This window comes from Podarcis bocagei (genome assembly GCF_964188305.1).
Source record: "Podarcis bocagei genome assembly, chromosome: 6".
Classification (NCBI taxonomy): domain Eukaryota; kingdom Metazoa; phylum Chordata; class Lepidosauria; order Squamata; family Lacertidae; genus Podarcis; species Podarcis bocagei.
The window spans coordinates 29,843,358-29,857,968 of NC_138130.1; the positions used below are offsets into that span (position 1 = coordinate 29,843,358).

Sequence of the window (14,611 nt, forward strand, 5' to 3'; positions counted from 1 at the left end):
TGGGGGGGGTGGCATATTATAAATCTCTCCCTTTGTCCCAGTAGCACAAGAGCTTTTGGCTGTACACTGTAGAACCAACCAGCAAGGTGCATGTGCCATTCTGGAAAGAATCAGGAAAAAGGATAGGACCAAAAGGGAAGATAAGACTATTTTTTAAAACTGAAACAACAAGGAGAATTAAAATTGCCCTGCTAGATCAGAACAGTTGTGCAATATTTTGTTTTTAACATGGCCACCTACACAGCCTGCTTTTCAACATTTGTAGGTAAGTCAATGTGCTTCCATCTTGCTCGTTGCAGCACCCAGTATTCAGAGACATTCTGCTTCCTTATGTGGAAGTTACATTAAACTGCAATGGCTCACAACTGCGGACATTTTGTGCCATACCATCAAAAAAATAACACAGGGTAGAATGTGGTGGGGTGGGAGAGATTAGATTGGAGGGAAGAAGGAAATATTAGTTCCAACAATTTTTATTTTATTTTATTTGATCAGCAAAGCACCTAACACAGGGGCAACCAGAAAGAATTAAAGCTCAATGTCAAATATGTACTTGAAGTCACAAATCAAAAGCGGAACAGGCATGTTTACTCTGAATAACCTCCTGTAGGTCTTGCTCCAAACTAAGCATGCAGAGTTGCAACCCAAGTGTTGGCCCTAAGTGTTGAAAAAGGTCACTTGCAATGCTAGCTGTTATAGTATCATACATGAAACCCCAGCATAAGTATACCCAGCAGGTCAAATTACGGGTAAATGCTTCCAAATGCTATATAAACCTTGATAGTGGTTCTTACGACCTCAGATCAAGGGGATTATCCATTAGTAGTTTTAAAAAGAACCTGCTGTGCTTTAGCAAGGTATAGTATAGAGTTCTGCAGTGTGATGTCTGACCTCGCACAGTAGTAGGGGTAGAATCTCTATTCAGAGCCACAGTTGCAATGTTTTCTATGTATAGTAGCATTCGCTTGTACGCTGACAGTTCGATTAAAATTCACGGAGAGCTGAGGGGCTCATGCTGAAGCAAAGAGCTTTCAATTCTGAAACCCTGCAGTAAATTACTTCTCCAACTGAGCAACCATACTTACATCAATATCCTCTTGGGTAAAAGTTTCTGGATCTTCTCCCATCATGTTGGCTAAATGTCTCTTTCCTATGTTGAAATCTTCAGTCTGTTTTTTGATAAAAGCTTCTGTGTACTTTTCAGGTCCTGAAGCAGCAACATTTTTCCTCTGCACTGTTGTGGTAGTGCAGATCAGTCTTAATGTCTAGGGAAGGGAAACACAGATCACAAACCTCAAAATAAAAGGGACAGCATGGATATTATATCAAGGCACAGAATACGGCAACCGTGCCAAAGCTAAGACAGTCTGGACTCCTCAGTGCCTGGTTGAGACACTACCAGGGAACTCTTTTTATGCTACCTTTATTTCACTGACAGAAGATAGATAGGCAGGATATAACTGTAGAAAAACACATATACAGATGTGAGCTCACTTGAATTATTGGGTAAATTATACTGTCCCATCTGCATAACCCATCTCACAGGGCTATTGCTGTGGAGCTAAAATGCATCTTAAACTCCAATACATTTAAAAATTTAATACATGTTAACATAAGACAATCCACTTGATTTTCCAATTAAATACTACTGGAACACTTCCAGGGATCTGGGGCTTGTGATTAATATGAACTGAGTGAAATTCCATTGTTCCTTTCAAACATAAAGCTCTAAAATAGTGGTAGGAAACTTGTGATCCTCCAGATGTTGGATTCCAATTCCCACCAGTATCGGCCAGCAGGAGAGATGATGGGACTTATAGCCCAGTAGCATCTGCAGGGGCACATCCCTATTCTAGAAGAAGAAGATGAAGAAGAAGAAAAGCCCTATTCTAGAAAAGAAGTGACGTGGCAAGATTAATTATTGCTCTGTAAATATCTGGCATCTGCTCTGTAAATAAATTCTCATTAGGGGCTATTGTTTTCCAAGAAACTTGGTTTTCTGAGACAGATGTCACAATGAAGCAAGCAATCGTTTGTTTTTCAAAATGCCTGCCTTTAAACATACAAGACGTATTTTATTTACATATCCCCATCTAATATAACTTATCAGGTAAAGTGTTCCTATGATATTTTGGCAAGCACACAGACAAAGAAGGTGGAAGATAGGTCTAGGTCACTTATGGTAAGTGTTGGCAAATAAAACAGGGGTGGGATGGGAAGAAGGAAGAGAAAAGGAGCTGTAAAGAGAGTCCGCTCCTCTAGAATTCTATGTGCCTAAACCTTCAGTAAAACAGGTTACTTAATTTTCAATATTTTCATGCACCTGGTTTTTCAGAAGCGAGTGAAACTCAGGACATCCAAGAGGCCAAATTTCACACACTCAAATCCAATCTGGCTCACATCCTCTTTCATGTGTTAGCTAACAAATGTAAAAAAAATGATGATAGAAATATATATTTCTTGAGTGCACTGAAAATATATTAAGGTTGCATTTCATAAGCACCTTTACTTGGAATAAGTCTCACTGAACTCAGTGTAACTAATTTACAAGACTACAGTCTTAGTACCCTATACTGTATTGAACGCATGCGTGCAAACACTTATTTTTAAAGAAATTCTACACCGTTCTTGGTAAATGTTGACCAATTCTTAAAACTTTAGATTATGAGGACTCCAAGCTTTTTAGCATATTTGCCTACCATATTGACTAAGACAGCCCATTTAAAAAGCCTGGCTGACAGTTTTGGCTGAGCAATTTACTTCCTCCCTCTTAAAACCCTAGTGCGATTGCCATCAATGCCTACTAGCGAATACAATTTCTGCTCAAAACAATGGTCCAAAAGACAGTTATCTTCTGGCTTTTATGGAATCCTGTAAGATATGGCTAGACAGATTTGTTTTTCTTTTACCAAGATAATCAGTGGGTAAGACAACTGTAATTTCAATCAAGCACTCTGCCAAAGGAACAGAAGAATCACTGGCAAAGCAGTAATGGCTCAAGCTTGGCAAAGAGCCATCCTTATGCACTACTTTATTTGTCCTGTGTTCATATTAACAAAGCTTCTCAGCAGTCTAATTATTCCATAAACAGATTACTGGAGTTGACTCCCTGGAAAGAAACAAGAAAAAGAAATGGGAGTGTGGAAAAGAAGTTGGAAGGTGAAATCTTGTAGATCTACTCAACAGTTTTGCTAGAGAGCAGTTTAAGGAGTTAGCCATCTAGTGGTCAAATCTTTTAGGCTACAATGTGACACATATTCTTACTTCAGTTTGAGTTCTGTGCCTTGCATGTCTAGCTATACAGATCTACCCAAAAGAAAGTCCCAAGGATTTCAAAAGAGAGCCTATTCCCAACAAGTCACAAGCTAAAGTTTCTGGCAAAGAAAGAGATGCCTTTTTTGCTGTCCAATATCTGAAGTGCTGAATTCAGATATGAAATATTTTCCATAGCCTTTCATAGAATCATAAAATTTTAAGAGTTGGGAGTGACCCTAAGGATCATCTAGTCCAATGCCCCACAACACAAGAATATGCAGCTGTCCCATATGGGCATTGAAGCTGCAACTTTGGTGTTATCAGCAACACGCTCTAACCATCTGAACTATCCAGGCCTTTCAACAGCAACAAACGAAGGTCTCATGCCAAAAGAAATAAAGAGTCCTTCCTTTAATTCCTTGTATTACCCCTTACCAGTAGCACTCTGTCATAAAAAGCAAGCCCCAGGTATAGAACCAATGGCATCCTCTCCTGATGCAACACAAGAGCAGTTCTTTGGTGATATCCCAGTCACCTTTTATGTAGTTAAGTATGAGCTTTCAAGGCCTAAAAACCACTGCAGAAACAAGGACAATGATGAGTCCTAGGGAGGCAGGGCTCTTCCCACTTTCCAGGAATAGAAAATGGTACTGGGAAAAGTGATTTCTTGGCTTTTCTCTTTTAACCTGGATAGTATTTTTCATCCATGACAGATAAATACATTAGCCTGCCCAGCTACTTTTAAGTATTGTCATGTGCTCCCTAGTTCCAAGATATGAGGTGTTCAAGAGGCAGAACACCAGGGATTTGGATGAGAAGGGCACTGGAGGTTTATGGTGTATTTGTAATATTTGCATTACTTAGAAATATATAAGCAGAGCATTAGCAGGATGATCAATCTGCCTTCACAAGGCAGATTTTGCATAAACTGTGGCTCCCCCCTACAGGCTCCACCAGCTAGACTGAAACTGTTAGAAGCTGGTGAATAGGCAAGAAAGAGTGCTCTGTCTCTGTCATACACACACATGCTTTTAGACCCGACCCCTGTAGGTGAATTGTCCACACAGGGAACCACCTACACACATTAATTTTTAGTCAAACAGAAGCAAACTCAAAGAGGCTTATTTTTGAGTAGACAAGTATAGGATTTTACAGTAAGAGATGTTTACTTAATTATTTGCAGGTAATTATGTTGAAAATCAGCAGCGTAGCTGTGCTTTTTTTTAGACAAACCCCAAAGTTGTTGAGCTTTTTTGAGCCAAAACCCAAGATTTTTCAATTGACTCCTGAGATCCAGGACAAAGCACTGCCTTTCGGAAATCCGCGCCCCCCCCCGAAATCCCAGTAATGTCCAGGAAAATCCGGACGTGTGGCAATCCTAGGATATGGCTATATTGGTATGATGGTAGTACTGCTGTTGCAATCTACTTTAGGTCAAGTCACAACCCAGTAGTAAGTCCTAGTCCACCAACTGAAGATCAGTGTCCCGTCTGTTCATCCTGGTAGTACAGTTTTGTATAATGCATTGTCTTGAGCATTGTTATGGCTCCTAGATTTGTAAGCACCCATTCATTAATGTAAGGCATAATTGTATTAATCAAAATCTAAGTGGGGGAAGAGTCAGAGTGGGAGAGCATCTGCTTTGCATGCATCAGTCCCTGGCATCTCCAGGTAAGGCTGGTGAAGACACCTGGAGACCCACTGTTAGAAAGCCCAGACAAACATCTTTCCGCAGGGCCTGCAAGACAGAGCTGTTCCACCAGGCCTTTGGCCAAGGCAAAGTCTGACCCCCTCTTTTCGTAATCCTCACAGAACTCTAGCCCAATGGTTGCCATTAATTTGATTTTGAACTGATTTTAAAATGAATTGATTTTAGAATGCTGTGTTACTTTTATTGTTGTTAGCCGCTCTGAGCCCGGCTTTGGCTGGGGAGGGTGGGATATAAATAAAATTTTATTATTATTATTATTTTTATTAAATACTGAGTTAGATGGACCAATGGACTGATTCAATATAAGACAGATCCTACCAATATAAGCCTATACATATTACAAAAAAGTAAAAAACAAGTGGTGGCCTTTCTGTGGTGGCACTTGAGTTTTGGAATTCCCTCCCACCCACCTCAAATGGGATGGACAACAATTTTATTTGGTTTTAGCTACCAGTTAAAAGCTCATATCTTTGTTGATGCTTTTGGTAGGGAGGGCTTGTGAGGAGGTGCAGACAGTATTGATTGTGGTGTTTGCAGGAACAGTTAGGTACTACTATGCTGAGAATTTTAGTGTTGGCCACGTGATACAACAGCAGCATGCAACAAGTTTCTGTTTCATTAGGTGACCCTGCTCTGGGACAGAAATTAATTAAATAAAGCAAGCAAGGGGAAATACGTACTGAGTTACATTCCATTTGCCAGCTTAAGGAGTTCTTAAATGTTTAAATTCAAACCAGAACACGGCTGCAACATTTCATGTAGCAAACTGGGAGAGCCCATCCTTGCGAACTGTTACATTTCATCAATTTTCCTGATATTGCCCATGGCTGCTCTCCACTAGCACCTCAGCACCCACGTGTAAGGGTGGGGGAACTTGCTGTGCAATGGCTGAACAGTAGCATCTCATTTTTGCGCCATAGAACGCAACAAGAGAAGTATACTGATAACAATAATGCTATTAATAACATTATCAATCCTTCTGAACATACATTTCAAATAATATAGCTTCTTAAATCATTTTTAAGCAGAACAATTACATTATCATTAATACGTAACTTAAAACATATAAAACTATACTGAAATGTTGGGGGACAAGAATTTCTTTGACAATTCAGTAAAAATGGGGACCAAACTTTAAAAAGATTGTTTTGTCCATATCCTGTTTATTTCAATATTAAGTAATATTTTAATTTTGACATCACAGCCAATTTCCAAAGCTTATTTATCCTGTCTCTAATTTGAGGAGGCAATAGGTGAGTTTTCAGTTTCTGGGAAAACAACATCCTTGCTGCAATGATCATCTCTAGATTAGTTGTAGTCTAAATATTCTCTTCGGATTGAAGTGTAATTTAGTAACAAGAGTAGAAGAACTCACAACATAGAAATTTACAAAATTAACATCTAACTGTTATTGTTATTGTGAGTAACTTCCTTATCCTAATTCATCACACTTAGTACAACTGAAGTTAAATACCACCTTGACATTACTTTGAAGCAGTTTTCTCTTATAGTTTGATTTAACAAAAAGAATGAGCTGTAGCAATTTCCTGATTTCCATGGGGATCATATTTCCAGTATCCCGCACCCATTTAGTCATGTAATCCTCAACCTGTTCTCATTCACAATCATACCTCTGTTTCACAAAATAAATTCAAAACAGTCAATTTTTATCTTTTTTAGGACAGTCTCCTCAAACTGTTAAATCTCTTAAGAACCTATTAAATATAAAATTATTTTAAATCTCTTAAGAATCTCTTAAACGTCATGTAACAACAGTGTATATGAAGTATTTAAACCATAATAAATTCTCGGGATGCAAATAGTTTTTAATTGTTGAGTAATTGATCATATTTCAGGTTTTTATTAATCTTTCTATCTAATTAGGTTGTTTTTCCAGCATCAAATGTCAAAGTCTGATTTAAAATCAGGTGAAATAGTGGGCTTCATTACATTCCCGTATCTTTAACACAGTAGATAGTTTTTCATTGCTGTTATTTTGTGCAATGTGATTTTTGTAAATAATGATACATGTTGTTCAATTGTGCCCTATACAAGTACAGGCCCTCCTGTCTCACACCTTGGATTATCCCAAGTCCTTTTTGCATAATGATAACCAGGTTTATTCTGTGCTGTATAGACGCCATATATTGCAGCAAAGGAAAGTTGGCTTCTAAACTTGGTCTTGGTACTTTGCGGTATAATTCTGGCTTCTCCTCTGCCTAGTGGAGCAGGTGTGCAGGTGAGCAATGGCATGACCTGCACTTGCACCTTCTGCAACCTGAAATGGGTGTCCCCCCCTGCTTTTTCAGTTACAAGAGACAGAAGCCTGTATTTAAGAAAGCCCCAACCAAAGAAAAAGATGTCTCAATAGCTCCAATTAAATGCTTCCTCTGTTGCAATGAAGTACTCTGGCAGGCTTGAGAGCTTGGCCTTAGGAGCTGCCTGTCAAGAAGGAAGCTCCCTCTACAACATAGACTGGAAACGAGAAGAACACAGCTCTCAACTGCAGTTACCGTATTTTTTGCACCATAACACTCACTTTTTTCCTCCTAAAAAGTAAGGGGAAATGTCTGTGCGTGTTATGGAGGGAATGCCTACGGATGGCATGCCTACGGATTTTCCTTCTCTAAAAACTACGTGCATCTTATGGTCGGGTGCGTGTTATAGAGCAAAAAATACGGTAGCTTGTTTTGGAAATTGGCAAGGCTAGGTGGTGGCGGCGGCTTTCAAAGGAGCCAGCAGATCCAGGACAAGCCCTATTATACTGGAAGGGCAGCACTCAGTCTTTTTTCAAGAGACCACTCTTGGTTATACTTTCTATCCTTACCTTTACCCTTTGCATATAACTACTGGAAACCCATTTGGTTGTTTAGTTATAGCTCTTGTGTGAACCTTATTGGGGATTCCTCTCCTACAACTCTTCCCTACTTTCTTCTCAAATCAGCTTGTTGATTTATGGATCCTATGCCCTTTTAAAATGTGGTGGGGGGGGTTTTGGGAGGGAGGGGTTATTGGGTTGTTGTTTCTATTTTGATTATGCATTTGATGGTTTTATACAGTGGTACCTCGGGTTAAGTACTTAATTTGTTCCGGAGGTCTGTACTTAACCTGAAACTGTTCTTAACCTGAAGCACCACTTTAGCTAATGGGGCCTCCTGCTGCCACCGTGGTACGATTTCTGTTCTCATCCTGAAGCAAAGTTCTTAACCTGAAGCACTATTTCTGGGTTAGAGGAGTCTGTAACCTGAAGCGTATGTAACCTGAAGCGCATGTAACCCAAGGTACCACTGTATTTTGATTTTATTCTGTGAACCACCCTGAGACCTGCGGGTAGAGGGTGGTATAATTCATTAATTAGTTAAATTTTTTTTAGATCTAGGGGGCTCCTGACCCTGCTAGGGAACGGTGTGGTGGCAGTTGAACTATGCAAAACTGAAACTGGTTGATGGGAGAGCCCAGCTGAGAATTTATCTGTAGTTGGAAGCAAAGTATACTCAAACAGTTGAGACATATTCACAAACAGAACCACCACATTTATTATTCATTATGATTCATGATGGTTTCCCCTCCTTATTCTTCTTCCAGTTAAATCAGGGCTAAACATGCACACACCTTTGCCCTTATACCTTAAAAACATTTGGTTTGCACCCACCCTGGAAGAATGGCAGATGCAACTGATAGACTACATGGAACTGGCAGAAATGACTGGCAGAATCCGAGACCTGGGAGAAGAGATAGTGGAAGAGGACTGGAAGAAATTTAAGGACTATTTGCAAAAGTATTGTAAATTGTATGAATGTTAGAATGATGCAGGATATAAAGATAATATGGCATTAGTGACATAGCTGAAAGGAGTATGGAAATAATTGATTTATAAGAACAAAGGCGAAATTTGAATAATATTATGTCAAGCTTAAATATTTGATAACAAAGGGAAAAATTGGAGACATAATAGCTGAAACGTATAATTTAAAATAAGTTTTGAGAGAAGGTGAAGCATTGCTGAATAAGATTTTGTAAATGGGAACACAGAAAAGGGAGATGTGAGGGAGTCAGAAAAGAGGGTTATGGAAACTTTATTCATGAAACTGAACTATTTTTCATGTCCTTTTTTATGATTTTTTGTCCTTTGTCTTTTTTTGTATATCTTTTTTCGTTTCTTTTTTCTTTCTTTCTTTCTTTACTGAATGACGGTGATGGTGTTTTCTCTTTTTTGGGTTGTGTATGTGAATGGTGTTTTATTGTTTAAATTCTTAATAAATATTTTATGTAAAAAAAAAAAAAAAACATTTGGTTTGCAGATTAGGACAGTGGCCCAGTGAGCTCATCGCTAGGCAGGGATTTGAACCTGGGTCTCTCTGGTCATAATCCAACACCCTACCCATTATACCACACAAACCCTCCTGATTTAGGACTGAGAATAGTTTTCCTGAATCCAAGTGTTGTTGGATTATTATTATTTATTAAATACATCGTCAAAAAGTGATCAAACTTCACCTGTGTCATTTCTGCCTGTGACCCTCCTCTCATTAGCATGAGCCTATATGGTTTAATTGCATTTCATCATTTTACATTGTTGCAATGCACAATTACAGGAATCACTTGCGATAATCCTTATTGTAATAACCTACAGCTACATAAGAGGATATATTTAAAGAAGGTGAATAAATAAGTTAATTTGGATATGCGTAAGATATTAAAAATAAATTTAAGGAACCGCAGAAAGATGGGGGAAGGAAGTCAAGTTTTAAAATGTCAAAATGACTGTCAAATCAGGGAAATGTATATATCTGAAAAGTATAAATAAAATAAAATAAAGAAGAAGTTGCTCCACAGCACAAAAAATAATAATACAGGGATCCCTTATTTACACAACATTTGTAAATAAAAATATGATGGGCGTGGGAGGCGTATGGTCTTCCAGATGTGACTGCAGACCCAACTCCTATCCTAACAGCACAGAAGCCATGTATGTGTATGTGTGTGTGTAAAGAATAATTTATTTTTACCCCGCCCATCCGACTGGGTGTACAGTGGTACCTCTAGCTGCGGACACGATCCGTTCTGGGGTGCCGTTCGCACCCCGAAACCTCCTCAACTAGAGCGGCACTTCTGCGCAAGCGCGGAGCACGATAGTGCTTCTGCGCATGTGCGAAGTGCGCAGAACGTTTCTGCGCATGTGGAAAAACCCGGAAATATACACTTGCCACGTTCGCAAGCCTAAAAGACGCAACATGAACCTAACGAAACATGAGGTATGACTATATACATACATATACATACATATACATATATATATATATGGTATATATATATATATATATATATATATATGTATATGTGTGTATGTACACATACACAATGTGTGTGTGTGTGTATATATATATATATATATGTATATAATATATACACATACATATAGTGTGTGTATCAGTGTGTCTGTGTAGAGAGAGCAGTGACTTCAATGCCAAAGTACAACCGCAGGGATTTCACAGCCATGCCACATAACCCTATTGAAAGGTGGGAAGGCAGAGAAGCGATTTGGGCTACGGAGCAACGTTTTCTGAACATTGAGGAAGCAAAGATTTCGGGGACTGAAGTTACCTCACATGGGACTTGGTGGGGGGGGGAGTGGGATGGGAGAGAAAACACAGCGCATGCGCAGCCGAGCGCTCAGAAACCGGCAGCTCTTTACGTAAGCGGCTAATCATATCCCCTCCCCCCCCTCCCCGCGCGCGCTCTCTCTCTCTCTCTTCCTCCCTCCCTTCTCTCTTACCTTCGGCCCCGCCAACCGCTTCCCCGTCCTCACCGCCCCGCTCCACGCATGGCTCCCGAGCAGCACGCGCCCAACCGCCGCCACTACCATATTTGCTAAGGGAGAGGAGGGCGGGGCAGACAGAGAGAGACCCCTCCCCTATCTGCCGTATTCCGTTCAGCGGACCTCCAACTGTCGCACACGCAGCAGCACGACGGCGGAGACGTCGCGCCTGATTGGCCGCAAAACGCGGCGAGGGGGCGGGGGGAGTGTTGGAGGGAAGGAGAAAGGACGCTCCGCCCTCAGGAGGAGTCATGTGACTCTCGAGCTGTCAAGCGGCAAAGCCATTAATAGTTATGTAGCGGCGCGTGCAACATAAGTCTGAGTGGGAAGGGGAGCAGCAGCGTACATATATTTTGCTTGCCTGTTTCTGTTTTGAACCCCGGAGAGCCGCAAAACCCCGAGGAAGGAGGAAAGGCTGCTATTTTTTCAGGATTGTCCGCAGTTGCCAGATGTTTAGAAGAAAAATAATGAGTGGCTGCTGTGTATCCCAACCGTAGGATAGTCAGCATTATTAAGGGACATCTATGGACAACCGACTAGATCTTCAGTAGTTCTGCAATAAAAAAAGTAGATAGGGTTGCAGGTGGCTGGTTTGTCTACCTACACACGGTGTCTTTAAAACGCATTCAAAGCGCATTTTCTGCCCCCCTTCTCAAAGATTTCTAGGTACAGTAGTTTGTTAAGTAGTGCTGGGAATTGTAATTCTGTGCAGGGTGAACTTCAGCTCCCAGAATTCTTTGAGGGGGTGGGGAACGTGCTTCCAATGCTTCTTCATGTCTTGCTATTGTTCATTTTATTAGGATACACACTCTGTAGTTTCGGGGCTGGACAAAGGTAAATTAAGGCTGCTGTCTTATTCACACTTGCTTAGGAATATAGGACTGAGTTAAACCTGGAAATGTGCAAGAAAGAATGCAAATTTGCGTGAACCATAACATTTGTGCTTCTTGGGGACAGTTGGCATTCTGGGAAAATGCCCAAATGTAACGAGGTCAGCATCTTTCCCCACTTAGTTGAAATTCTTTTTTTTTGCATGATGCAACATTGAAAAGGAAAAACAGCCACTAATAGTAACTCAACATTAATTACCAACACTGCTTCCTAACAGTCAGTCCTTCGGCTCAGGGAACTCTGGGAATTGGGGCTCTGTGGAGCGATGAGGGAGACCCTAGCAACTTTCTGCACTCTTAAAAAACTACAGGATTTGAGGGGGATGGATGGACCCATGACTGTATAAAGTGGTATAATATTGCTTGTATAGTACTGCATGTATAGTGTGTATAGTACAGTGTATAGTGTGTAAATGTATAGTGCAAAAAACAAAATTTTCAAAAAAATTCCAAAAAACAAAATCTTCAAACAATTTACCACTGATGGTATGTTAAGAAGACCTGGATTTATCCATGTTTGCAAGACGGAACCGCAGCAAGGTGAAGAACAAATGCTTCTGGAATCCATAGTTCTGCAATGAGTGGCATCCAACATTGATTTCAGTAGATCTACTCTGTATATGAATCATGTCAGATGCTGCCCAAAATGTTGTGGCGACTGTTAATCAAATGCCTGATTTGACCTCCAGAAAATGGTGCCATCTGCTGGGACGTCATATGTATTTAAGTTGTTTGATTTTTAAAATAATAATTTTATTGGGCTTTAGCTGCTTTGGGAACCTGTAGGTCGAAAAGCAGCATATACTGAATAAATACAGTGGTACCTAGGATTAAGAATTTAATTAGTTCTGGAGGTCCGTTCTTAACCTGAAACTGTTCTTAACCTGAGGTACCACTTTAGCTAATGGGGCCTCCCGCTGCCGCCGCGACACCACCATGCGATTTCTGTTCTCATCCTGAAGCAAAGTTCTTAAGCTGAACCTGAAGGGTCAGTAACCTGAAGCATCTGTAACCTGAGGTACCACTGTTAAATAATGAATCAAAGGCTCTGGCTCAGAGAGCACATGCCTTATAACCTACAGACAGATGGGGAAGCAGTAACATGAAATCTAAAAACCCCACAATCAGTTGCTATCCAATCTACAGCCAAATACCACGTCACCATTTCCAATATATTCACTCTCCCTTTTCCAGAAGATGTTGGCATCTTAACTGCATAATTGCAGCTAAATGTAGTGTACAATCTCTGTCTGGGGATGTTGAGTGCAAACCTCTTTCCCGTTAGAAAGAATGGCCAGCGCATATTACATCCAGCAACGCTTCCGTCATTCCAATTGCTGTATAGGCTGCCCCTCTTGCCAGGGAAGCCAGCTGCAAATTGAAATGTGCCTGTGTTAATGGGAAACATTTCAAACGCAGGTAGTTAGTTTAAAAACTGCCATTTCTTTTGCATGCACTGATAAAAATCAACATTTATTCAATGTGCAATTTCCTTGATTACTTTGAATATTTTTGACTTTTCAGAAATGACACCACACCTATCTGTGAGCTCTGTACACTGGTTTTGGTTTACTCAAATGCCCTTTCTACAGACCTCAATTTCAGGTTCTTCCCTACTAGGATTGCAAGCCTAGAGAGAATTAATGATCAAGAATGCAATATCTGGATCAGAGGATTTCTTTCTGTTTCAAGTGTACAGCAATTACAATTAAAAAATATGCTTGGCACAGAAAAAGAACAATGTTTTATCATTTTTGCATAAATGTAACATTACAAGAGGGATTCGGGTGGTGCTGTGGGTTAAACCACAGAGCCTAGGACTTGCCAATCAGAAGGTCAGCGGTTTGACTCCCCGCAACAAAGTGAGCTCCTGTTGCTCGGTCCCTGCTTCTGCCAACCTAGCAATTCGAAAGCACGTCAAAGTGCAAGTAGATAAATAGGTACCACTCCAGCGGGAAGGTAAACGGCGTTTCCGTGTGCTGCTCTGGTTCGCCAGAAGCGGCTTAGTCATGCTGGCCACATGACCCGGAAGCTGTACACCGGCTCCCTCGGCCAATAAAGCGAGATGAGCGCCGCAACCCCAGAGTCGGTCACGACTGGACCTAATGGTCAGGAGTCACTTAACCTTTACCTAACATTACAAGCTTGTGACACTGAATAAAAGAAAACCTGCATGATGTTTAGGCTACAAAACAGTGGAGATGGGTGACCTCCAATTTGTGTTGGAGGTCATCGAGTTTCTTCTCTGGATCTAATCCGTGCCTGGCCCCTTCTAGAATTCTGAAGCCGCAGGTCACTGTTGATTTCAGAGGTCAGCTACCTCATACAGCGGCAGGAGAGAAAGACCTGTGGTCCTCCAGCTTCTGTGTTGGTGGATTCTTAACTGCAACTGCCAAAGCCAATGGTCAGGGATGAAGGGAGTTGTAGGAGATGTTGTTATAGAAAAAGGTTCGGAGAAGTAAAAATAGAGTAGATTGGCCTTTGCCCCTTCTCTACCAAACAGATCCTAAGCCAAAATGATAAACCCACACAATTCTCAAATCTTTTTGCCTCTCATTCTGAAAACAGTATGATTCTGATAATGACGTTATACTGTCGTATGGATGCCCCATCTGTACCGGTAACTTTGGTTCTCTGAAATCCTATGATTTCCTTTGCTGCTTTCTCTTGACATTTGAATAAGGAGGGACTGAAGGGTGGTTCTGGCGGGGCTATTCCTTCCACATCTCCGTCCATTGTCTCTTTGCCACTTTTCTTGATAGGCCTATTACTCTTGTCTTGATACAGGAATTTCCCCTCCAATCTTGGCAGGGCCATTTCTTCATCTTCACCTGATAATGATCTCCTTTTCCCCCGCTCACAGTGCTACAGCATTTTCCTTATAAAAAAACAACAACAGAGACATGTACTTTACTCCTAAATAAGAAATTGGATGAT

The 14,611-nt window shown here is 40.7% G+C and overlaps 1 protein-coding gene across 1 annotated transcript in view; it reads right to left on the reverse strand.

Moving 5' to 3' along the window:
* Window positions 1-10,901, reverse strand: part of MRPS9 (mitochondrial ribosomal protein S9) — a 44,915-nt gene extending 34,014 nt beyond the window's left edge. Inside the window, exons 1-2 of the mRNA XM_081198560.1 lie at window positions 10,743-10,901; window positions 1,086-1,265 (exon numbers count right to left, since the gene is read on the reverse strand). Coding sequence (XP_081054686.1) covers window positions 1,086-1,265; window positions 10,743-10,832 — 270 coding nt within the window. The 5' untranslated portion in view covers window positions 10,833-10,901. The remainder of the gene's footprint in view (window positions 1-1,085; window positions 1,266-10,742) is intronic.
* Between the last annotated feature and the right edge of the window lie 3,710 nt (window positions 10,902-14,611).